General features: G+C 53.3%; 8 protein-coding genes across 8 annotated transcripts; 3 read left to right on the top strand and 5 right to left on the bottom strand.

Moving 5' to 3' along the window:
* Window positions 1-857: 857 nt before the first annotated feature.
* Window positions 858-2,705, top strand: QC764_705850 (uncharacterized protein; the record flags this gene model as incomplete). Its single annotated transcript, XM_062950238.1, has 3 exons — window positions 858-904; window positions 975-2,441; window positions 2,498-2,705. The coding sequence occupies 3 exons, from the start codon at window positions 858-860 to the stop codon at window positions 2,703-2,705; spliced, it is 1,722 nt and encodes a 573-aa protein (XP_062796220.1).
* A 365-nt stretch (window positions 2,706-3,070) lies between these two features.
* TSP1 (putative tRNA-splicing endonuclease subunit tsp-1) lies at window positions 3,071-4,853 on the top strand (the record flags this gene model as incomplete). Its single annotated transcript, XM_062950237.1, has 2 exons — window positions 3,071-3,084; window positions 3,338-4,853. 2 exons carry the CDS (start codon window positions 3,071-3,073, stop codon window positions 3,831-3,833), a joined length of 510 nt encoding a protein of 169 aa, XP_062796219.1. The 3' UTR covers window positions 3,834-4,853.
* On the bottom strand, window positions 3,859-5,311 carry QC764_705830 (uncharacterized protein; the record flags this gene model as incomplete). The annotated part of the gene is made up of 4 exons (XM_062950236.1): window positions 3,859-3,992; window positions 4,053-4,953; window positions 5,019-5,073; window positions 5,224-5,311. The coding sequence occupies 3 exons, from the start codon at window positions 5,309-5,311 to the stop codon at window positions 4,203-4,205; spliced, it is 894 nt and encodes a 297-aa protein (XP_062796218.1). The 3' UTR covers window positions 3,859-3,992; window positions 4,053-4,202.
* Window positions 5,312-8,322: 3,011 nt separating this feature from the next.
* QC764_705820 (uncharacterized protein) lies at window positions 8,323-12,768 on the top strand. The gene is made up of 2 exons (XM_062950234.1): window positions 8,323-11,585; window positions 11,643-12,768. The coding sequence occupies exons 1-2, from the start codon at window positions 10,087-10,089 to the stop codon at window positions 11,758-11,760; spliced, it is 1,617 nt and encodes a 538-aa protein (XP_062796216.1). The 5' UTR covers window positions 8,323-10,086; the 3' UTR covers window positions 11,761-12,768.
* Window positions 8,389-8,950, bottom strand: QC764_705824 (uncharacterized protein; the record flags this gene model as incomplete). The annotated part of the gene is made up of 3 exons (XM_062950235.1): window positions 8,389-8,425; window positions 8,558-8,662; window positions 8,895-8,950. 3 exons carry the CDS (start codon window positions 8,948-8,950, stop codon window positions 8,389-8,391), a joined length of 198 nt encoding a protein of 65 aa, XP_062796217.1.
* A 2,195-nt stretch (window positions 12,769-14,963) lies between the features above and the next one.
* TFC4 (transcription factor TFIIIC subunit tfc4) lies at window positions 14,964-18,128 on the bottom strand (the record flags this gene model as incomplete). The annotated part of the gene is made up of 1 exon (XM_062950233.1): window positions 14,964-18,128. The coding sequence occupies one exon, from the start codon at window positions 18,126-18,128 to the stop codon at window positions 14,964-14,966; it is 3,165 nt and encodes a 1,054-aa protein (XP_062796215.1).
* Window positions 18,129-18,976: 848 nt separating this feature from the next.
* Window positions 18,977-22,338, bottom strand: VTS1 (Flap-structured DNA-binding and RNA-binding protein). The gene is made up of 3 exons (XM_062950232.1): window positions 20,792-22,338; window positions 19,444-20,724; window positions 18,977-19,392 (listed from the first exon to the last, which is right to left on the bottom strand). Exons 1-3 carry the CDS (start codon window positions 21,306-21,308, stop codon window positions 19,361-19,363), a joined length of 1,830 nt encoding a protein of 609 aa, XP_062796214.1. The 5' UTR covers window positions 21,309-22,338; the 3' UTR covers window positions 18,977-19,360.
* A 1,352-nt stretch (window positions 22,339-23,690) lies between these two features.
* On the bottom strand, window positions 23,691-24,338 carry rpl29 (60S ribosomal protein L29). Its single transcript, XM_062950231.1, has 4 exons — window positions 24,222-24,338; window positions 24,106-24,157; window positions 23,934-24,036; window positions 23,691-23,866 (listed from the first exon to the last, which is right to left on the bottom strand). The coding sequence occupies exons 1-4, from the start codon at window positions 24,226-24,228 to the stop codon at window positions 23,831-23,833; spliced, it is 198 nt and encodes a 65-aa protein (XP_062796213.1). The 5' UTR covers window positions 24,229-24,338; the 3' UTR covers window positions 23,691-23,830.
* Window positions 24,339-24,375: the final 37 nt, after the last annotated feature.

The raw sequence follows: 24,375 nt of genomic DNA, 5'->3' as shown, positions 1-24,375 counted from the left end.
CGTTTTACTAGATCCACCAACAAAGACAACCATCTTGTCGGGTTGGTTCGTGACAAAGCAGCGCTCTCTGCCTCTCTTTCTGTTCGGCAACGCACAAGCCGGCCGATCCAATTAAACGGTCTCGTTTTTGCTCTTCTGGACTGGCTAGACCCGAGTCCGGTGCACCCGACGGACGGGACGCAACGCGCAACCTTCTTTTTTCACATGCGTGCTGGAGGGGAGTAGAGCAGACTAATAATGTGGGAGGGTCAGCCTCTATAACCGTTTTGGGATCTGCCACGAGACCTCCTGGGGTTGACTTCTTTTCTTTTCTCCTCCACCCTCTTCGTTTGTGTATACGGATCGCCATACATATACTGTTCCAGTGCAGTCCACTGACGACAGTGTTGAACGGTGATAACATCATCTTGCCCGACCCCTGCAAGCAAGGTGGTTACCTATCGTCACTCAGTCCACCGTTATCGCGATAAGAAGGCTGGCTGCCTGTCACTCGCGACACTACCACCACAGTACACCCTCATAAACCGCTGCCAACTTTCAGCCTCCTCCAGATTTTCTGTTGGGGGATTTTTTATTTAATTCAACAGAAAAGGTTCTAGCTCCATCGGCACCATCGGGATTTATTTTTGTTTGTCGCTGAAAGATTGCCCGCTGCCGGTCCGGTTCTTGGGACGAAAACGAGACACCGCCGCTTTGAATAATCATAGACCAGCTCGAATCAACCCCGCTCTCTCGTCATCCTCTCATATCTCATCTCAATCGGATAGCCCGGGCCTGCCACTCACATATCGAGAGCTGCGAGCCAGTGAGGCATCTTTGGGAGCAGCCGTGAGACAAGGACATAAACAGCAGTCAAAATGGAGGTCGATCACGACTTGGTCATGGTGGATGAGTTCGATGCTCTGTTAGTACACCGCTTGGTGCGAGTGAGCTGCATGATAACAGGACATGTTGGCTGATATTGCAAAACACAGCGCCATCGAAGTCAAGCTCCCGAAAGCACACAAGAAGAATTCGTCGTCGGGTTCTTCATCCCCGACGTCGCCGGCAACCCGCGGGAACAACAAGCGGTCCGCCTCCTGGACCGACTACGGCACCCCTCCCAACGCAGCCTGGCTTCACGAGAAGATCAAGTTTCCCGCCAAAACCCACGTCACAAAAGTGGCTTCCAAGCTGCCCCCCACCGCCAACGGCATCATCTACCTCCCCGGAGCCGAAGACAAGTACTACGAGGACTCGGACCAAGGCCCCGCCTTCCGCCAGCGCCGCCACTTTTACTACCTCACCGGCGCCAACTTTCCAGGCTGCGCCGTCACTTATGATCTTCACAAGGACCACCTCATCCTCTGGATCCCCTACACCGACCCCCGCACCATCCTCTGGTACGGCCGCACCCCGACCCTGGAAGAAGTCAGGGCGTCCACCGACGTCGACGAGGTCCGGTACGTGGCCGGTGTGAACAGGTACATCTGCGCCAGCTTGACCCCGGGCGCGTCCATCTACGTCCTCCACCCCGATCAAGCCCCCCAGCTGGAATCCCCCAAGGGCGTCGTGCAGATTGACACCCACTCCCTTCGCCCCGCGATCGAGAACGCGAGGGTTGTCAAGACGGACTATGAGATTGCGCAGATTCGGCGGGCGAATGCGGTTTCCTCGGCCGCGCACAGGGCTGCCTTGTCACGGCTGAGTCGTCTCGGCAACGAGCGGGAGCTGGAGGCTATTTTCGCAGGGTATTGTATTGCTCAGGGGGCGCATACGCAGGCGTACCCCATCATTGCCGGTGCCGGGCCGGCGGCGTCGACGCTTCACTACGACAGCAACAACGCGCCGCTTAAGCCGCATCAGTTTGTGGTTTTGGACGCGGGGTGTGAGTGGAATTGTTATGCGTCTGACATTACGAGGACGTACCCTATTCTAGGGAGCTTTTCGGCAGAGGCGAAGGCGATTTATAATGCTGTGCTAAGGATGCAGAGGGAGTGTGTTGAGAGGATCAAGCCTGGGGTTGTCTACTCTTCGTTGCATCTCCACGCTTGCAAGGTGGCGATTGAGGAGCTGTTGAGGCTGGGGATTTTGCACAACGGGACCAAGGAGGAGATTCTGGCCAGGGGGACGATAGCGGGGTTTTTTCCTCATGGGTTGGGACACCATGTCGGGTTGGAGGTGCATGATGTTAGTGGGAGGGAGAGGTTGCTGCTGGATAGCAAGGGCAGTTTGGGTCCGGCGGGTGGGGTGAAGAGTGCGAGGTGTAGGTTGAGTCCGAGCAAGAGGGAGCTGGTGCTGCCGGAGACGTTGGCGGTTATGTTTAGGGATGAGATGAAGGAGGGGGGTGGTGGGGATGGGCAGGGGAAAGGGGTGGTGCAGATGCAGAAGGCCAAGAGGTCGGCTGGGGGTGGGAGGCAGAGGTTGGAGGAGGGGATGGTGGTTACTGTTGAGCCGGGGATGTGAGTTTTTTTCCTGTGATGATGTGATGAGAATGAGATGCTGACAGAGGAAACAGTTACTTTTGCAAGGAGTACCTCAGGGCTTACTTCCTTGACGTTCCGTACCACGCTCACTTTATCAACAAGAAGGCGTTGGAGCAGTACTGGGATTTGGGAGGGGTGAGGATCGAGGACGATATCCTGGTTACCAAGACTGGGTACGAGAATTTGACGGATGTGCCGAGGGAGATTGAGGAGGTGTTGAAGGTTATGAATCCCAGCTGAGGTTCTGCGATTTGTGTGGTTTAGATACACTAGGAGTTGTGGGCGGGGGATGGAGTTTGAAGGTGTTCTAGTGATGACTTGCCTTTGACAAGGGAAGAGGGTTTTGAATTTGTGTACATGTTTTTGGAAAGTTTACTGAAGGAGATCAGATTGGTTTAGTCATGAGGGTGTAATTGATGATGGTTGAGAAATCATGGTTCTCGGGACAATGAATGTCTGTTGAGGTGGTCTAACAGAGCCGAGCATATAACACTGTCTTCTTGGCTCATCTGGATAAACAATAAGCTTATAGCAGATGCTCAAGTGTATTTACTATGGCCGAGAAGCCAGGTGTTTGACGACAAGTCTTCCAGGAAAAGAATCCCATGGTTAAGGTGTTGTAAGTAAGTCCCTAGACCGTGTCCCCACTTTTGCTTAGGGGATCAGGCCCCACAATTCACAGTGGCTTCCCGCCTGGGCGTTCTTCCAACGTCAAGGGCCCCATCACCACCACCACCACCAAAAAGTCCACTAAAATTCATTATTTGTGAGTGAGAGTTAGAATTTCATCTCACAAATTCACAAGCCCTCTCATCCATGTGAGTTCACCCTTCACCCCTCAACACTACCAAACTCAAAACTAACCACCCCAGATACTCCAAAATGACCACCCTCAACCAACGCACCTCGGCCCTCACAACCATAGTCCTCAACAACCTCCAACACCAACACGACTGGACCGCCCTTCACCCCCACACCCAGCCCAACCTCCCCCGGACCCTCCTCTACGGCCTACCCCCCAAACGCCTTTACGTCCACCCGGACGAGCAGGTGGAGATCATCAGAGCAGAAAAAGAAATGGGCAACGGGGGGGAACGTATCCCGCAGGAAGCAGAGCTAGAATGGGTTCTACCTCTCCACCTCTCGGAGAAATGGTCCCCAGCTCAGTTCGCCGCCGTCTTTGATGCTTTGGACGCCAGACCGCCTAGGTCGAGGGAGATTACAAAGGAGGAGGAGGAGAGGTCACCCTGGTTGGCGTATAAAGGGTCGAGGAGGGGGAAGAGGGTGTTGTTGGCTACGGTGCAGGATGATTCGACTGTTACTTATTACTGGATGCATGATGGGTTGGTGAAGCCGAGGCAGAATTGAATTTTTTTTATATATATTTTTTCATTGTTATGACAGTAGTGGAAAGGGGAGAGGGAGAGGACTTAAGGCTCGAAAATCACCTTTTGCACCTTCATGTTGTCAAAGAGGTCGTAACCCTCCACTGCGTCGGAAAGGGGCATGATCTTGTCGAACATGAAGCTATTCTCATCGTCAGCATATCACCCACCATCTCCCAGGAGCAGCAGCAAAGTAACATACCTCACCCGATCCTGGTTCTTGGCCAGAACAGGCAGCGCCTCCTCGAAGATCGACCTGACAGGGCACCGTCCCATTTGAACCCTCAAGTTTTTACTATTATCCCCCATCGTCAGCCTTTTGTTCCCTCTTTCAGTCGTAATCTCACAGAACTCACCCATAAGCCTCATCCCCACCCCACGGAATCTCCCCATTGTGCACCCCAATACTACTCACGACCCCAAATGGCCTCAACACCTCAAACGCGGTCCTCAACGCAGGACTCAACCCCACAACCTCCACCACCGCGTCCGCCCCCCTCCCCTCCGTCACCTCCCTCACCCTCTTTACAATCCCCTCCCTACCAAGCTCATTCAAATCCAACGGCTCCGCCCCGAGCCCCCTCGCCAATTCCAACCTCGACTTGACCCCATCAACAGCAAAAAGCTTCTTGGGTTTATACTCCATCGCACTGATGATCGCACACAACCCCACAGGCCCACACCCAATAACCACCACCGTCGCCTCTGTCGCCTCCTGCTTCTGCAGCTGACTAAACGCGTTCTTTGCGCCAAAGTACCCCGTCGGAAAAATATCCGCCATGAGGATGAGGGCCCGGTCGGGGATGATATCAGACGGGGGAGCGACGGTTAGGGTTCCTGGGCCGAACGGGACGAGGACGTACGCGGCCTGGGCGCCGTCTAACTTTTCGGAGCCGAATAACAGGGAGTGGGCGCAGCGGGAGGAGTAGCCTAGGTTGCAGTAGAAGCAGTTCATGCAGGAGGTTGTGAAGGGGGAGACGACCTTGTCGCCGATTTTGAGGGACGTAACGGCTGAGCCGAGGGCGACGATGTGGCCTACGAATTCGTGGCCCATGATGAAGCCTGTTGGGGAGGGTTGGTGGCCGCGGTAGACGTGAAGTTCGCTGCGGAGAGGGGGGTTAGTGAGATAAGGGGGGGAGGGATAAGGCGGAGGGGAGGGGGGGCTTACGAGCCGCAGAGGGCGGTGGCGGTTACTTTGACAAGGACGTCGAGGGGGTGGTTAACTGTGGTGTTATGTCAGCATTTTCCACGTTCAAGAGTGTGTTGGGTGGCATTATGGGTATATATGCCAATGAAAACGAGAGCGTTCTCATATGACAACCGAAATGTGGTGACGGTGTGAGTGAGCCAGAGTGAGTGAGTGAAAGACATACTCTTAGGAACAGGCCTCTCCTCCACGGCGACCTTCTTCGGCCCGTGAAACACCACCGCTTTCATAGTCTCTGGGATTGCTTCCGCCATGATGATGATCTCTGTCTGTTGCAATAGTTAGTCGCCGCTTCTTCAGTCGAGGTGGTCATCTTAGCCATGACAACGTCACCACAAACCTACCCCTGAATTTATCTTTCGTTGCAATAATCAACAGTCAATGGTATTATCAAGAGAAGAACCCGAAGTATTATTTTTCTTTCTAGAAGACTTTTAAATCCAAGTGGCGTGACCCGACATCGTCCCGAGCGTGCATTCCCGTCTCCCGGAGCCTAGGTATCTTTTGCATCTCCCCCGCTCCCGCATCCCTTCCCCGCGGCCGAGCAACACCGAGCGGTGGTCTCCGACGTCCTATTGACCTACCGCCAAGTCCGGTCACCGGGCCGAGGGGTTGCCGAGCACCTACACTCCCGTCCCCATCTCAAATTCCATCATTTCCCTTCCTTCTATAATCTACAAATCCCATAATAAATAACCGCCAAATCCCATCTTTCTGGGAATTTGCGGCTTCAGAGCAGCTCCCAAAAGCTGTCCAAGTTTCCAGAACTCCGCTTCCCCTCACTTGAGAACAACTAAAGAGAGAGAGACAGAGAGAGAGCTTAACGTATGCGGAAGGTGGAGTCCACTTTTTCCACAGCAGCAGTAGCAGCAGTAGCAGCAGCAGCAGCGTGTAAGTGGATTGCCGATGGGTTGGTTGGTTTTTGTTCGGGTTTCGATAAGGCTCAGCTCAGCCAAGAAGGAGGCTAAAAAATTGTCATGGGTTAGGTTTGTTATGAAAACAAAAGGGTAGCTCTTGCGAGAGCCGAGGTGATGATGTCAGTTGCTTTTTTCTTGTCATCAAATTGGACTGACGACAACTTGGCCGGCATAACCCTCCCCAGGGTTGACGTCCTAAGCCAGAGGATCTGTTTCCGTGATGGAAGTTGTTACCATGAGTGACAAATCTCTCGTCCGCATGTACATGCTACTCGATCAAGTTCACAGTCCAGACACATCTACATAGAGATCTGGAAAATCAAAAGACGACTTCAGCAGCCTCTTTCTCACTTACACGCCAAAAACATCAACCAGGGGTTGCCCGGCCATGCACAACACCGCCAATTTTGAGCCAAAAACTAAAGAAACATTCCATTGCACAGCATCAAACTGTTTTTTGGTCTCCACCGCATGGTTTACACACCTGCCGTGCCACCCCTTGGGCCATGGAAATGGACCTGGGATGGTGCTCTGCTTGAAAGTGACGTATCTGGACATTTCAGCGGGCTTGCCTCTTCCGCTGACGACCGATCACCAGAGTTGCTCGAAGCAAGCGGAATGGCAAATTGCTCGAGGCTTGTCAAGGCTTGTCATGTAGCAATATAATACCCCAGAATCTCGAAATTGCGGGGAAATGCCCAAGCAGAACATGCTGCGGCACCACACTTCTTGCTCCCTTGCTCGACTCTATAAGTCGCGGGGTAGAAATGCCGCACACCAGACGGCAAAGCATCTAGTCTAGGGAATAATATCGCTCATTCGCACAAATGAACTGGAGGTAACAAAACGACCCTCTTCCGATCGTTAAGAGAAGGGTCTGCTCTGTGAACAGAGGCAACGAGGGACACGTACGAGTACACATGTCGGGCGCTCCGTTGGGTACTCGTCGTCACAAAAAGCAAATGAGGCTCCCACTTACAACGTCAATCGTACCCCCCTCCCCCCTTGGGCTTTGTGGCACTTTTGCCCTGTTTCCATCTGGCGGCTTTCGTCCACGAGCAGCAGCCATGTAAGCTAGCGTCCGGGTCCGGCTAAACTCAAGTTTCGATATATCTGCACGGCGTCTCTGTCTGGGTGTAACACGTGTGCGTGCGTGCTGGGCTCGTTGCCCAACCACGGTTGCTCTTCTGGTCTGGGGCTAGCAGGTGACACACACACACACACATACACACACACACACATCTAAACGGCGGGGTTTGAAAATCTGGAAGCAGCATGGTAGATGAGCCTCACCGCTGCAACTGTGGAACGAACTGGGCTTGATGAAGCACTGGGATTATTGCTGCCCACGAGTTGCGGGCTTTACAAGTGCTGTCGGAATGCCGATGACATATCACCGGCAGCACACACCATGCCGAACGCAGGACCGACCACACCACCAGGCCCGACGTGGTACAGAGAAGCGAGATGGCCTCTCTGTCGTCTGTCTGCGAGAGGCCTCTTGCTTCAGGGTAGCGAGGCCACTCATTACGGATACCCAAGGCAAGCCCGCAGCTGGGTCAGGACAGTCGCTACTAAGTCGAAAAAGATGTCGGAAGGAAACGCTATGGTGGAGGTACGTGCCGTCCCTGTTGCAGCGGGAGCGTGAGTGTTGCCAGTCATGATTGGACAGCGAGCCTTGCTATCCCCAACGGCGTGACCCGCATAGGAGATGCTGCCAACGATCGTGATGGGACAGTGAAGGTGCCGATGTTGAAGGATCCGGACTGCGGTCGGCTTATATGTAGATAGGAATCGGAGTTGATGAAGGATGAGGCTGGTGAATCAAGAGTGGAAGTGCGGGCGGATCCGTAACATGATGCTGCTCTGTTGACCACGCACGGCGTTGAGGCTGAGTTTCCCAACCAGCGGCTTGTTGAAGGTGAGAGAGAGAATCTTGGAGTTCTGTGCTCCCCCGCTGTGGGGGAAATCTCACCACTCTCGAGCCATTTGAGAAACTGCACTTGCCGTTGGTGAGGATGGAATGGCGGAAGGAAGGAGTGGGCTGCCCGTCAGTGACGAGATATTGGGCTCGATCCTCTTTTGTAGCCAAGGCAGGTGGGAATGGCAGAAAACCTCTTTCATTCTTTGGTCGATTGCCCACACCCCCCACCCCCCACCCCTCCCCCACCTTCCCCTCTGCCGATGGCCCAAGGAGGTAGGTGTTAACGACTGAATGGGTGCATGTCCAAAAGGCGGCAAGGACGCGCGTGTAGCCATGGTCGAAGCATGATGAATGAGGGAAGCTGCTAAGAAGCTGCAAGAGCGAGCCTCCCCCCACATTCCTTCCGCTCGTATTTCGTGGTTGTGCCTCCACTTGGTGAAAACTCTACCAGCTCCAGCTTGTGATGACGCGCTCACTTTGGGCGAGATGGTTAAGGCCAGCAGCTAAAGTTAAACTCCGACTCGGATCTGTCCAAGTGATCACGACCGCGCAGCCAAGTCCGTCAGTGTCCGTCTGGTTCGCGTTGCACGCGTGGAAGCAGCAGAGGTTCATCAGATGGAACAAGAGGAGGCAGTATCACAAGGTAAAGTAGCACTCACCTGCTGATTTGCAGCGAAGCATCTGCCCGTGGCTCCCTATCCTGGTCAGGTAACCCAACAGTAAGCATTTCCCCGCCGCCTTTCCAGAGCCCTCTCGTTCGTTTCCTTTGAGGTTTGTCAACTATTGTCAAAAGTCTTGATTCTTCTTGAATGATCTCCCCGGGAAACAATCAGGGTTCACAGGATCGGCGTTTTGCATCTGTGTTGGCCAGCTCGGTCGTTTGCGCGATCCATTCCCTAATTACCGAGCCGCCGCGAGCCCTAGCTCCATCAGTACATCAAGACCCACGGGCGGCGCCTTTGTACTCACTGCCGTAAAAGAGCCTCAACCACTCACTCGGGGTCCAGCAAGGTACAAGAGAGCATGACAACCACGGGTTGCTGTCTGGCCATCTCTATCACCGGACAGTCTCTTTGTCTAGTAAATTGCCTGTCTGCCCGGCTCACAAAACACCGGGGCATATCCCAATCCACCAATATCTCCATACACTACGGATATCCCATCCATCTTTGAGGACCAGGACCCGACGAGCGAGGTGAGGTTGAGTCCAGTGCGTGTGTGGTCGGGAAGTCGGGCTAGCTCTTGCTAACCAGTGGAGCCTCCCCAAAGAACCTCCTCAGCTGCCCCCTGTTAGCGGCTCCATCCCCCCGCCTCCTCCACTCTTAACCGTGGGCCATCAGCCGTCAATCCTGTACGCATTGGCTCTGGCCTTTCCTTCCCCGACCCCAGCTGTTGGAGCTTGCGGTGCATCCTCCGCTGCTAGGCCCTTGCTGGCTGCCATTGCGGCTTAAAGAAGGGAACCTCTCCTCTTCCCTCCGTGCCTTTTTCAGTCGACCTCTTCCGCTGCTGGCATTGTCATTCTGGACCCAAGGCCATATATGCGGGACACTTATACGCCCAACCCCCAGGTTTAATATACTGCACCCTGGCCCAAACCAACCCAGCACCCATACACTTTCAACCGCTCATCACAGCCTTGAGCCGCATTCTTGAGAGGACACGCAGGCCTAGCCCCCTCCCCCTCCCCCCTCCTCACACCTCACTCCTCACTTCTTGATCGCAATTTACGACCCCCGCTCCATCCAGCCGTCGCGAGGTCGTTTTCCGTGCTTTCATCCACCGCTCTCCGTTGCCGTCGCGTAACACACCCGGCTTCTTTACCAGCCCAGCTTCGAGTGCCTTGCCTTGTTGTTGTTGTTGTTGTTGTTGTTGTTGTTGTCGTTCTTTTTCTTGGCTGCATCTTGCGGCTCTTACATGCTCTGTCCCCCTACCCTGTCATCGGCCCAGCGGGAGGACTTGACGCGGTGTGAGTCTTTGTTGCAGGCGGGACACCAACATTCCAATCCTCGAGCTGCCCTCTGTGATCCCAGCTCTAAAGGGAGAGAAGTGAGGGGGAGGAATATAGGGCTGCCCACTAGCCATCACCTCGACCTGCCGCCCTCGCCATCGACCCGACATCGATGGCGAGCTGATGCAACATTAACCACCTATCCACCCGTGAGTAGGACCTTCGAGCATACACGAAGCTATGAATACAGATAGCGACCTGTATGACCCCGATGAAGTCCTGCCTAGGAACAGCCCGCTCTTGCAGCCGCTTCGTCCTACGCTCCGACCGCCGACTCCGAGCCCGCCGCCGATCACCTCGCCCCAGTCCATCAGTTCCGCTTCTAGCTTTGGTGACAAGAAACCGCGTGTTCGGATGCCGAGACCAACCTTGGGCGATGGGATCCTGATAAGCTACCTGGACAACCATCGGCAGCACGACATCGCCCTCCAAGCCAGCGTGAACGGTTTGCCATGCGAGCCCGAATCTCCCGCGGATACCGATCTCATCGACGACACCGGTTCTTTAAACAGCGCCGTTTCACCGGGGGGCCGACGGTCTGGCAGGGACAACGACAAAGGCGGGGGGACATACACGAGCTCGAGAATGTCTGTTGATCCGCCTGGGCTGGAGAGTTTGGGAGGGCTCGATTTGAAAAGTCTGGCGGCAGGTGCCTTGGCTGCAGTTATCACGGACGCGCAACCTGAAGCCCCTACCGCCACGGAAACGAAGCTACCTGATACTGAGGCTGGTTCTGGGTTACAAAGACCACAACCACCGCCGGCACCACCGGCACCACCACCACCAGTACTCAAGGCGCCGGTAATACCGGTGCGATCAAACTCCTTCCGGGATGAACGCCCTGCGGCCATATCAGCACCGCCTCCGGTGCCTCCATACGGCCCTATCTCTCCTCGCGAGCAAGGCCACCATTCTCCCAGCAACAGTATCACATCGGCAACCCTCAGCGAAGGTTTGGCCCCCCTCAAGCTTAACTCGCTGAGGTTTGAGAACAACGGACCGACGCTTCCGTCCATCCGATCTACTTTTGGGGACATCAATCAGCTTCGCAACAACGTTGCTGCTGAGCATGAGAGAATGCGGCCTGCTACCTTCCCACGGTCTCCTCCTGCCACCACGCCGCGATTGCCTTCATTAGGCGGCCATGGCTCGCCGCCACCTTTGTCACCAGTTGACAGTTTTCGGGGACCCCTTTCCCCGAGCCACTCTCTTGTCCACCCAGCAGCAAGCCCTCCAGGGACCTATGGCGGGTATTATGCACAGATGGGCAGCCATCCTCGGCAATCCGATTATGCGAGCAGTTCAACGGCCACTCCCGGTTCTGAGCAATCGGCCTCCACCCCCGGGGCAAATAATTCTAATCATAATAGCATCGACCGAATAGGTTCGATACCGCTGGAGGGCGTCACACACATTGGGACCTATGTCTGCAAATTCAGCGGGTGCAACGCCCAGCCGTTTGCTACTCAGTACCTGTTGAACTCCCACGCCAATGTACACTCTTCTGCCCGGCCACATTATTGCCCTGTTGCGGGGTGCCCCCGTAGCGAGGGAGGCAAAGGATTCAAACGCAAAAACGAAATGATACGGCACGGTCTGGTCCATGATTCACCGGGATATGTGTGTCCATTTTGCCCTGACAGAGAGCACAAGTATCCAAGACCAGACAATCTTCAGAGGTGAGTTCGCTTTCTCACTCCATCTTGGATGGAACCTGCTGCTAACCGGGGTTATAGACACGTTCGTGTACACCACGTCGACAAGGATAAAGACGACCCACTACTCCGCGATGTACTTTCACAACGGCCCGACGGACCAAGCAGGGGAAGACGACGACGAGGTGGCCCTGGGTGAGACCTATTTGGGCGCTCTACTTTGAAATACACCTTTCGAACACCATCCCAAGAAACACTACGATTATCTTCTCTGCACATACCTTTTTTCACGCATTTGCAACACCTTCAACACGACGGTCTATTTGTAGTATATACGCATAACTTTTTTAGTGAAACCGAGCGAGCCCGGAGTTGCGCTTTTCTTCTAGGAGTTGGGGTTGATGGCGCGTGTGGGCAAACAAGAGGTGTGAGGCATTTGAGGGGGGTGAAAAGGTGTTTTGGCACGTGGTGCAGGGGTTACCGTGTTACTGAGGAGGTTATGATACGGCATGGCGTTGTGTTTTGGAATTTTTGGGGGGGTGATGTTGTTTCGTTATTAGTCGATATACCATGTTGTTCTTTTTTTACTGTCAAGTTGGGAGATGGAAAGGAGGAAGGCAAAGGTCAAGGAAATTGAACGGATCGGTCGGAATTCGCAACATACAACTGCTGCAAAAAAGGAAAGGTTAGGAAAGGCAAGGAAAGGAAGGATACCCCGTCTCTCGTTCTCTCTCGTTCTACATTTTTCATTTGTGTTTTTTTCTTTCCCCGGAACTTCATTGTGGATTTGAGCTTCCTGCTGGGCTTGGGAATGTTGTGGGAGGGAAAGATTTGGGGTGGATAGGTCAGGACGAGGCATAGCATTTTTACCAGTACTGGCGAGTGCTGGGATACCTCGGAAACAGGGCGCAAACAGGAACTGGCCAAGATGCAACATGATGAAGGTTGAGGGGCGGGGAGGGATTTGGGGCATGGAACGGATGGGAAATGGGCGCAGCATTGGGGCCTGCATTGCTCATGGCACACAACAAACACTGCGTTGCATTCACCTAAGCGTTGGGATTTTGCGCATGCGTTTGTTTGTAGATGCTACCATAGCTACCGGCTTGTCGACTGTCTTTGATATGTAGGATCCAGTTCAGGACAGAGAGACAGGGACAGCTTTGCCCAGGAAGGCGAGAATTTACAGGAACTTTCCAGAGGAAGAAACAAATCGTTTTTTTTAGCCCATCACTTCAAGACGTTCCAGATATTGGGCCCTGCTAATTCTTCGTTCTTGTTGAGATAACAAACCAAGGGGAAAAAGAGGACACCGGGTAAGAACGAGTAGTTTGGGGCAACGGCGAACACCCTGCTCGTGACTCAAATGTCGAACTGGCTTGCCTGCTTACTTGAGGAGATTCTCGTCATGAAAGCATTGCATTGTCTCCCTCGTGCCCTTTTTCTTTTCCCATTGAAACTGGCTCTTACGAAACGGATGTTCAAACTTGGCTGAGAACCACTACTGCGGCGTAACATCAGACTACTAGTACCTCACAGGCTTGATAAAAGAAAACGCAAATCCCAAAATTAAGCGATCAGATCTGATTTAGAAAATACTGTTAAATATATCATTTCGCTACTTAAAGACGATTCCAGCTCTCTCCCAAGATCAGACGGCAGACATCAAGAACCCCTGTTTTGCTCGCAAACCTTTCTCTCTAAAAGACAGTGTGGGGCTGGAAGAATATTTATCCAACAAAACCAGATAGATATCTGGTGTATCACCCAGTGTCAACAGTGACAGCTCCGCTTACGAAGGGGGTGGGCATAGACGTGGACTGGGTGGGGTTCGGTGAATGTCTAAATGTTTACTATTTCTAGCATAATACAAAAGCCTCCCTTGAGTATTTAACCGTCAACCCCAGAAGACCTAGGGGATTTATCAACATACGAGGGATATCAATAGCTAGGAGCTCTTCATAAACAAGAACCAAACGAAGTCGCCGCTGCCCCTAAAAGAAAGAAAGCGGGTTCGTGTAACACCATCCATTTAGATATTTACTACTTCTTTTGCCGACCTAAAGGGAGTAAAACCAACAATTAGCACCACTGTATACATTTAATCTACAAACCTACACTTTAAGTCGTCCCTGCTTAAGATTTTTTCACCAAATCTCGGAAGAGATCAACTCCCATTTACTGGCGACTCTCTCGGCTAACCATTGAAGTCTGTCTGCCCATTCACCCAGCGACCTACCTACCTACCTACCTATCCTCACTGCAAAGCTCATTGATCCCCGGTACTGCTGAAGGCCGCTCAGCTCTCCAACAGCTGCTCCAGCTAAAGAACGAAACCGTCATAGCGTGATCGTGTTGTTGGGTCGGGAGGAGGGCACGAAGCGTCCACCAAAGTTCAGCGCAAGGCCCATTCTCTTGTCGGTTCGGAGGAGGATAGCCAAGCACGTACCCGGCCCTGCCCGGAGGTGTTTTCCCACAACAGCCACGGAGAGACAGCTTACTCACCTGGCGGCGCTGGACAACCTACCTAGGCCGGCTAGTCCTTCCAACAAGACCAGCCCACCCGCTCGCTGCTGAAGGCAGCAAGCGCGGCGGCAGCAGCCGTGGCAAGGAGAGGGGAGACGATGCTAGATGGACTGCGCGAGAAATGCGAGCCTCTGCTGCATCAAGCGGCACACAATCCGCCATGTTTGACTCTTGTTTCCTCGACTTCAAATGTAGACCTTCGTTTGCTGACCACAATCCCGCTCGGCTACGGTGCATGGGAACGAACTAGCTCGCCTGCGATGCCTGGGAAAAACCTAACATGGGACTGGAAACATGGGACTGGAAACATGGGACTGGAAACATGGGACTGGAAAAGACATCAGCGCTTACTCACGAGGAATGTAGACAAAAATGAAAAATATTGCAGCGCTTGCGTACAAAAAATAAAAAAAAAATAAAATAAAAAATAGCCAGCAGCGCTCGCTGGCGAAAAAATAAAAATAAAAAGAGAGCAGCGTTCACAATGGATATCTCAATTATAAGCTCGGATGAACTCTGAAAAAGTTGGGATCAACATAACCCAAATCTAGAACTGCATAAAAGACAAAAAGGTCCCTTCCAAACAGACACCGACCGGGTTATTTGAGAACCAAACACACACATATGACACATATGTTACAGTAATTATTCCTTCTCAACTATCTAGCCAGCAAACAATATATAACCAGCCCTACAGCCTATAAAAACACCCATCATACCCCCCAACCCAAAGAATCCCCTCCCACAATGCCATGGTATATAAAAACAAAAAAAACAAAACAAAAACAAACAAACCCCCTATCTTAACCCCCTAAACCCCATCCCATTCTTTTCCCTTTCCTCATATCCCCCCATACCCCCGCCCCTTCCTCATAATCACTCCAAAACCATCCACTTCCTCACCACCCCCGCCGCCCCCTCCAAATCCCCCAACAAATACCCCATACTCCTCAAATTATACGCCGCCTCCACCCTCAAATCCTCCTCCGCCAACCCCCCCTTCCACCTCTCCTCATCACTCCTATCCACCTTTTGCACCGGCGGCTCCTCCAACACCTTCTTGTAAAACTCCACCGCCACATTCCCCAGCCCAATCAGCGAATACGCCCTCGCCATATTGAAATGCGCCTCCTGCCTCTGTCCCGCACTCCCATTCCTCTCCGCCTCCGCCAGCCTGTCTTCATAGTACCTAAACAAAAAACCGAAGCCTTGGTTGAGGAGATACTGCCTGTTGGTAGCCTGCCTCTTCAAGGCGTAGTGGATGTACGCCAGGCCCGTGGACAGGTTGATGAGGCAGTTTGTGGGATCGATCGAGGCAGCGCGGGCAAAGTAGGACAGGGCGTAGGTGTACGAGGTGGTCGTGAAGAGAATGTGCCCGTAAATAGTGAGCAGGGAGACGTCCAACCCAATCGAATCGTCCTTTTCCCCAGACGGCGATTGCTGCTGTCTCATGACAATGTTGTCCATTGTCTTGATCTGCCTCAAAATGAACTTTTGGGCCGGGCCCGACGTGTACCACGACACGGGCGTCTGGCAGACTCGGCACATAGCCGAGAACATGCGGTAAGAATCCGTGCCTGGGCGGTAATCCCTCATGAAATAGCGGGCAATAGCAACGCAGGTTTCTTCGTCGCCAGCGTAGACGGCACAGGATGCCCAGGCAACGTGGATAAGAAAGGTGTTGTCGATGGATGTCCAGACAACAGAGTCCCGGGCGGCGTGGCAGACGGCATAAGCCTCTCTATGCTGACCGGCGCGGACGAGGGCGAAGGCGTAGTTGAGGAAAATATTCAACCACTCCGTGAACGGAATGCCGCGATGTTCTTGGGGAATCTTGAAATGAGGCTTGTTGACGGTAGCCGCAGTAGCCGGGTCGGCACCATCCGCCGGAGCGAGGTTCTGACGCAAACGTTCCTCCATGGCGGCGAGCTTCAAGTTCCTGGCAGGAACAGCCTGCTGGCCACCCTCGGAAGGGTTGACGTATCCCAGGAACTTGATGTATTTGTCCCAAGGATAAAACTGCTTGTAAGCCCGGAAGTCGTCAACCAACGCCTTCGCAGCCGCCATCCACTTGCTCTTGGCCTCCTCATCCCCTAGCAAAGCGTTGCCCTCCATCTCTTGCATTATCTGGTAGTTCTTGGTCGCTTCCTTTGTCTGCTCAATCTCCTGTTGTCTCCTCTTCTCAGCATTGAGCAACCGGCGCGGCACATACTTCGACTTTGGCGCATTTGGATCCCTTGGTTTTCTGGGTTTGCGCGGCCCAGTGTTCTTCCGGGGACCATACGGACCACGTCTCTTTCTTGGTCCCAGCTTCTGCAGGTTCAGGGCCTCATGAACCAGCAAGAAAGCTTCCTCCCTGCCCTCCTGCTCCTGTTCTCCTTCGTACATATTGGCAAGCTGCACGCGAGCCTCGATGTGGTCCTCATCGTCCTCAATCGCAGCAATGAAACATTCTTCAGCGGTCTGCTTCTCCCCCAAAGAGATGTGATATCGACCTTGACAGACCAAGAAGTCCGCATCGATGCTGCCCGTGCCCTCTGTCTCAGCAATGTGCTTGAACAGGTCCAGATACTGCTTCGCCTCCGCAGCCTTGTTCTGATCCAGCAGCGCAACCGCGATATCCTTCAAGCAGTCCGGGAAGTCCATGAATTCCTCTTGCCTTGTCGGATCAAGCAGCTCCAAATGTCGCCTGGCCTCAGTATCCTGGAACCCCAGTTTGCACCGGTAAACAAACATCTTCGCCCTCAAATCCATGGGCATCCCCAAGCCATAACTCTCTCTCGGAAACTTGCCCGGCACAAAGCCCTGCACTCCGAATCTCCTCTCCTCCCCAATATCCCACTCCCGATCATCATCCCCCATCGGCCCATCATCAAACTGCTCCCAATACGTTTCTTCTCTTCTCCCCGACAACCACCTGGCAATCTCCTTCAGCTCTTTCAACCCCTCCCTCCACAACTCCAACGTCCCAAAGAACTCGAGATAAATTCTCAAATCACTCCACTCAAACCTCCCCTCCTCCGCCTCAAACGTCCCCCTCTCCATCAAATAATTAATCACCTTCCTATACGCTGCCCTCGCAATCCCCGCCCCCTTCTTTAAATCCTTCACATCTAGCGCCACATCCGCAATATTCCTCACCGTCCGAATATTATACGGCCTGTACCCAAGCGCCTTCTGATACTCCCCCAAAGCCCTGCTCTGCTGATTCCCCATCATCATAATCACATCCGCCCTAGCAATCCTCGCCTGGATATGCGTCCTGTCCACCTCCAACGCCTGACTATAACAAGCATACGCTCTCTTCAACGTCTCAATCTTTTCCGCAGTCTGATTCCCCTCCTCATCATCGTCCATCTCGTCCACCCCCTCAAGACAATACTCCGCCGTCGCGATCCACTGCGGCACATCCCTCGGCGTCAAATGCGCAGCCGTAATCCGGCACATCACCGCCTGGGACCGGTTCTCCAGCGCCTCGTGCACCGACGACAGCAACACCCAAGCATGAATAACCTCGGAATTGATCCGGATAATCTCCGAAATCATCGTCATGGTCGCCTCGTAATCCCCCCTCTGAAACGCCTGCTGAGCCAAGTTCAATCGAAACAGGATATCCGGCGAGGGCTTGACCGCCTGTCTCGGACCCTTGACAGTCTTTGACTTGCGCTTGCGTCCCTTGGCGATAATCACACCCCCCTTTGTCTTCTTCTCTCCAGCCGCCGCCGCCGACTTGGCAGGGGGTTGATAAGGAACACCCGCAGCATCAGCCCTCTGGCGAGCGACGAATTCCTCCTGCTGCTTGTCGAACCTCGCGACTTCGGCAGCGAGCTCCATGGCGTCAGAGTCGACAGACATGTCGCTGACGTCTGACTCCTCGCCACCATCTTCGAGGTGGTCGTCACCAGGAGCGGGGCAGTCTCCCATTTCAGCATCCTGATCTTGCTGCTGAGCTGGGGGAAGAGGTCGGTGGCCCTCGGGGAAGAGAGATGGGTCGAGCATGTCCATGGGGATGCCCCCCAGCCCGGAGGAGAAGGTGTTCATCTTGGATAGTTGTGTTGTGTGTAGTCGTGCCTCCTTATCGTGAGTAAAGCGTGGTGGAGGTGAATGAAGATTAGTGAGATCAACGACTTGCAACAAAACTCGAAACCGCTGTCAAAGTCGATGAAAACTTTCTCTCTCTCTGCTCAATCGCGGGGTAACCAGATTAAACGCGTCCCTCGTCCCCCTCCATCCCACCAAATCTTCAATATCCCCCTCCTTCTCACCCACTTGAAGCAGGAACGACGACCCCCTTCTCTCAGCGACTTGCAAGGCTGAAATTTTCCTCTTTTTGGTCGTGTGGCGAGATATCCAGTAAGGAAGCCCGGCAATGTTGAGAAATCTCAGAAACAGATATTGAGTTTGAAGAGTCTATTATCTTGACTGTCGTAAACTTTGGCTGAGAAAGTCGCAAACTTTGAGGATCAAGTTCACACTCTCATGAATAAGAGCAACTCGAAATTCGAGGCTGCAGCTAACCGCACAGTGCGGCGCCATCCAAAAGTTGTGAGCATATAAGGGTTGGACCGTGCATTGCGATGTATTCACGTGATGTAGCACGTGATTGAAGGAACAAGATTTTGGGCATGATCTTGAACAATGGGAGGTTGAATGGGTGGCCCATTGTGGTGGTTGAAAATGGGGATGGCCTTAGCTTCTTCCTCGAGTTTGGTTGCGACTTTGTCATAGAAAAATACGGGCCCAGGGCTGATAATGCTGCTGAAGATGGTATGCTCGTTAGTAGAATAGAATAGTCTAAATATACACCCGAGATATCCCAATCAGCAGACATGCCCCGTTAACTAGTCACAACACAGCAAACAAGACATTCTCAAGTCTCGACTCAGAAAAACTGATCAATTAACCGCACCAACGCCTATAGATATATCCAGGTAGCCTCGCAACACGCTACCCGCCCAAACTACCCCCCAGACCATGTATCTCATCCCGCTCATACAGAAACATATCAACATGTCCAATCGTGCCTCGAGAAAATGAAAAAAAGAAAGGAACAGATTCGGCCAACAGCACAGGCATGTAACGCTTGAGATAGTGCCGCCATATATCCATGTGCTTTTCCCAATCCTCGTGTGAAAAAACCCAAGGCACGAAAAGAATCACTAGTTATTAGCCGTCCCCTCTGCACCATGATGTATTCTGTGATGCTTTCGCTCTGCGTGGTGTTTTCGCTGTCTTTCGTCTGCTTCATCTGTTCATTCATGGTCGCCTCGCATCTAGCTCGACAACTTGCCCTCGTTTTTGGCCTCTGCAGAACCAGTTAGCATTGATCTTGTAGTCAGTATAAAAAAACACTTACCCTTGACCTGCTCAAAGACCTTGAGCATCTTGCGTCTAGCACCCAGTGCATTGACACCGCGCTCCTCCAGTTGCTTGTCATCCAATTCAATAAGGTCTGTCCATTTCATGTCCTTGAGGTTATCCGTGTACTTGTGCAGACGAAGGCTCCGTAGCCAGCTCGGGATGTCCTGCAAAAGAGTGGGGTCGGTGGGATCCTCAGGGGGCTTCGAGGTGCCTCTCCGACCACGCGGAGAGCGGCCGCGGACCATATCAGAGTGATCAGAGTGGTAACCGCCGCCCTCGAATCCAACCTGAATGTGGGGTGGGAAGTTTGGAGCCAGTCCATTGTTCATAAGCCCAGCCGACCCATCATAGGCGCTCAAGAATCCATTGTTCTGCGGCGAGGCAAATGCCATGGCCGGAACATACGAGTTCTGCAGGGGAACACCAGGCGAGTTGGGACGAGACCGGTGGTTGACAAAGCCCATGCCCTGTTGCGGCTGCTGAAGGTTCAACATACCATCCCGGCCCAAAGCCATGCCACCGCCATGTTGGCTGACCATGATGGCACCGGGGATGTTGGGAAGACCAGGAGAAAGCGGGTTCTGGCCCGGATCCGGCTCATTGGATCGGGCACGACGATACTTGCGCACATCATCCAGCGCGAACCGGTTGTTCACGGTAGAAAGCGCAGCCAGCTTCATGGCCGTGGCGTTGGCCACCATATCGGCGTTGTTACCGCCCTGATTGAAGGTGGGCACCATCGGAGTGTTGACCATGGACGCCCAGTTGCCGCTGGCGGTATAAGGTGAAAGCAGGGGCAAATCACCAACACCCTTGTCACCGGTCGTCAAGGTCGTAGACTGAATGTTGGTGTTTCCAGTGATATTGGGGCGAGGTGAACGAAGAGCACCGCTCGAGGGAGGGGGCTGAACGAACTGGCCCATCGGCGGCTGCCCAGCAGAAGACGATTTGGGCCGGTTCACATCGTTGGGACCCCAAGGAGAAGCAGGATTCTGTCCGTTGGGGTCCTCGGCGGGGGCCGAGATGGTGGGGGCCGCAAGCGAATTGCGGTTGTCCACTAGGCTGTTGCGGGTGGAGGGGGGCTGGCCCGTCTGCTGAGTGAACTTGGCCTTCTCAGTCGCAATGGCGGCGGCGGCATCGGGAAACATGGCATTGATCGTGCTGGGGTCGAGACCAGACTGACGCTTCGCGGCGGGGCTCGCGCGGGACATCGAGTTGCGAGCCGAGTCTACATTGAGCTTGCTCATAGCATCGCTCAAGCGGTTGGACATGGGATCTGGAATCAGAGTATTTATCAGGCACAGTTCAGGCCACACATTCCCCTATTCCGCAATTAAACTCACCTTTGTCAAAGTTGGCGGGGGAAAGAACGCCCGACATGGGGTGGTTCTTTCCCATCTGCTGCAAGACCTGGATAAAGAAGCGAATTTGAACCTGGGTGGTTTGCTGAAGGAGGGCGTAGAGAGCCGCAGTACGCTCAGCCTCGCTCAGGACCTGGAACCACTGTTCAATGGCGCTGAGCTCATCCTTGAAGTCCTGGTCCAAGGTGGCAGCAGCCATCTCCTCGAGAGTGTTCTCATATTGGTCGATATCGGCAATCCATTGCTGGGTGAGCTTATCCTGGGGATCCAACTCAGCAGCACCTTGGCCCTGTCCGCCCTGAACCTGACCATAAAAGTCCGACGAGGGGCGGATGCGGGCGGCGGCGGCCTGGTTGCTCAGAGTAGAGATATCGGCAGAGGCACGAAGAGGGTGGGGGTTCGCGCCAACGGCCCTCGAAGAAGGGGGGCGCAGCGATGAGACGTTGGACGCCTCGGGCGTGCTGTTGCGGTTGCTCATAATGTTAGACATATTGAGCATGCTCGCGGAAGCTACCGGTATGCAAGTGTCGGCGGCTTAAATATGTTGGAGAAGACTATGGTCCCAAGTCAAGAGAGTGGAAGAATCAGAGTAACTTCTCCAAAGACTGCTCGGTGCCAGTTGCCAGGATGAAACAGAGCTCGCGGCTGCTGATGTATTAGCAGGGTCCTTGTAGATCATTGGCCCAGGGGGGGGGGCACGGGCAGCCAAGAATTGTTTCGTGATTTTCTCGAAGGAGTTTGCTTTATGTTGTAGGTTTTTTTTGACCACGTCAGACGTACCAAGGGCAGATAAAGATGCGTTCGGCGTGATTAGGTTGTGTGGTTATTAGACTCGGCGTTCGAGCGACTTTCGAAGTCGGGAGCGAAAGAGGGCGATTTTGGAAAAGGCGCGAAAAGACTTTCGAAAGCTCTCCTGCAGTAACCCGCTGGCCTCAAAGGAGGATCGAAATATCGCGAAAGAAGCGGTGTTAGACTGCGCGAGCTGTAGAGACCATGTCAGTAATCGATAATGATACTGGATGCCGTTTGTTTGGTTGTTGAAAGGAAACCAGTGTCACCGAGCCTCTTCAGACCCTCGATAAATACTCGAACACAGCCCTCGAAGAAAGAGCGGAGAGGCCAAGGCAAGAAGCAACCAACGGCCGTATTACATGGCAAGCGGTGTGCAGCTTCAAAGGCAGGAGCGCGGGATGAACACCAGACTCCAGCTGTCAGGAGATAATAGACCCGACGACAAAGCGGAAGGGGGGTGGTTTGTTGCCATCTCGTCCAGTCCATTCTCCGTTGAGGCTGGTGGCCCCCTGAGCAACAGGAACAATAGCAGCCAGAGCACCCCGAGAACAATGCCATCCAATGTCGCAAAGAGCTGGAGAAGTCTTACGTACCCATTAATAAAATAACAACCCGACCAAAAAAGAGGAACCTGGCCCAGCAGCGAGAAAGGTGGTTCCGCAAGGTGAAGGGACGACGACACGACAGGCAGGAAGAGAACCTGATCAGGACTCAGAAGAGGTGGTGGAAAGGGAAGGGAGAGCCAAGAGCTGGCTATAAAGTGTGAGAAAGTCAGCCGTTAGCGCGCTGAGCCTCGCTAACTAATAAAAGCTGGCCGTTGATTCTTGAAACGTCCCTGACCTCCACCCAGCCCCGGCGTTACCGACTGCTTCTCCAGTTCTTCCAAATCCACTAACCCACCAACAATGGAGCGCCCTGTCACTGGTAAAACATGTCTTTTTCTTGGGGGATTCTTGGGTTGTTTGGGGACACCCCATTCGTACTGTTGACAATCTGCTGGGGGTGGGTATCTAGGAGTCTTCCGCATCATCTCCACCATCCACTACATTACCTAGAAATCAACTGACATTGCGCTGTGCATCCATCCACCAGAGCAACCCAAGCCCCTCAGCGCATGGACTCCTCGTTGAGCTTCAGCCTTGGGACACAAAAAGGGGTTGCAGTGGAACCCGCTACCTAAACCCCCGCCCCCTAACAGCACCGTGCCGTTCGCCTCTCTGCACCTCACCCACGGCTGTCGGCTTCCGCAACCGCCAGGGGTGACACATTCCACATGGGACGACAGGCCACTCTTGTTCCAATGTTCTACTGATCAGATGTGTTGAGAGGTCACAAGACATGTCAAGGTCATCCTGAGCCAGTCTTAGAAAACATGCTGTTTATTTATTGTTGCTAGTGTATCTGGTGTTAGGATCCTGGTGGCAAAAGGATCAGTCTGACATCGTCATACTCGGCCACTCCAAGTCAGAATGTCAAACAAACGGACTATGCAGTAAAGCGGCTCAGTTTGCGATCAGCATCTTGTATCTGCCACTGAGAGCACTCTGGAGAAGAGCACTCTGGAGAAGAGCATATAAGCGTTGAAATAGCTAGTGGCACATTGTTCCGCAGACCAAGAAAGTAGTTGCCCCTCACCACAGGAGTAGTGCAAAGCTTCCAAATCGTGGAAGTGAGATCGTCATCTGGACATAAGCAGAGGGATCATGTCGGGAAGAAATGTTGACTGGCTTTCATGCACCTTGAGTCTATGTGGCAGACAGAGGTGTTTGGTAATAGCCAGGCATGGGATTTGATCTTGGCACGAAGAATTATCCTTCAGCTAAAAGAGTACGGGTAGTAGACTCAGAGCTGTACACACTAATGCCATTTTGATATCTCGAGGTTGTGAAGCCCAAGATATCGGGAAAGGGAAGGGGGATGAATGGGTGATGGTGGCCGGTTCGGTCGTTTCGTCATTGGGATGTCGTGCCCGAGAACACATGCTCGTTCATGATGATCTCCCGTCACCACTAATAGCCAAGAGGAGAGCAGCATTGATGGAGGGATGCGCCCCAGCAGGTCCGCCTCTTCCAGAGGCCAATGCATTCCGTTGGTAGATAAAATGACGCCCTAGATAACACCTCGAAAAGCCGGCCCAATAGCGGTGCGAATCAAGTAACCGCAGAATTCCTTCGTAATGATCATGCCCGAAGATGGTCGTCCCTAACCGTGCGCGCTGAAATAGGGAAATTAAGCAGTCTCCCGCTTGCCCTCCTTGAACTCCTTCTGTAAAAATCGTTAGCGGTCGTGTTTCTCGATGAGGGGGTCATCGGTGTGTGCTCGGAGTGCGTACAAGAGCCTTGGCGGTGCCGTGGAGAGCATGTCTGTGGTTTCTCCGGAACTTGGGGTCGGTACCCTTGAGGGAGGGGTATCTGGAAGTCTTGGGCTTCTTGATACTGCAGTATTATCTCGAGTTAGCCCTCCGTTCGTTCTGCTCTGCTCGGTCGGCGTTCGATTCGTCGTACCCGTTCCGGTGCGCCTTGCGCGACTGGTTGTGCTGAGACGAGTTCTTGGACTCTGGAATCGATTCAGTCAGTATTTCTGTCTCTGAGGACCGGCAGCATTTCGAGAAGTTACGTACTGGCCATTGTGAAGGATGTCGACTCAGATGGTGGACGGTTGCTAAGGTCTGGGAAGTCGGGGTGCAAGGTAGGTGCGTAGCTCTGCACACAAAAAGTGGGAGAAATTTGGATTGCCCTAATCTGGTGGGTGTGGCTCATGCGGGGCTGGAGTGT

The sequence above is a fragment of the Podospora pseudoanserina genome (assembly GCF_035222485.1).
Source record: "Podospora pseudoanserina strain CBS 124.78 chromosome 7 map unlocalized CBS124.78p_7.2, whole genome shotgun sequence".
Classification (NCBI taxonomy): Eukaryota; Fungi; Ascomycota; class Sordariomycetes; order Sordariales; family Podosporaceae; genus Podospora; species Podospora pseudoanserina.
Note: the sequence above shows the minus strand (reverse complement) of the source record. Positions and strands in the feature narration are given on the sequence as shown.

Coding starts and splice junctions, on each gene's coding strand:
- QC764_705820 (XM_062950234.1), top strand. CDS start 10,087: ATGAATACAGATAGCGACCTGTATGACCCCGATGAAGTCCTGCCTAGG. Junction 11,586..11,642: donor AGACCAGACAATCTTCAGAG/GTGAGTTCGCTT, acceptor CCGGGGTTATAG/ACACGTTCGTGTACACCACG.
- VTS1 (XM_062950232.1), bottom strand. CDS start 21,308: ATGCTCAATATGTCTAACATTATGAGCAACCGCAACAGCACGCCCGAG. Junction 20,725..20,791: donor CCCCGCCAACTTTGACAAAG/GTGAGTTTAATT, acceptor CTCTGATTCCAG/ATCCCATGTCCAACCGCTTG. Junction 19,393..19,443: donor GGTCTTTGAGCAGGTCAAGG/GTAAGTGTTTTT, acceptor CTGGTTCTGCAG/AGGCCAAAAACGAGGGCAAG.
- rpl29 (XM_062950231.1), bottom strand. Junction 24,037..24,105: donor CGCAAGGCGCACCGGAACGG/GTACGACGAATC, acceptor ATAATACTGCAG/TATCAAGAAGCCCAAGACTT. Junction 23,867..23,933: donor ACGGCACCGCCAAGGCTCTT/GTACGCACTCCG, acceptor CGATTTTTACAG/AAGGAGTTCAAGGAGGGCAA.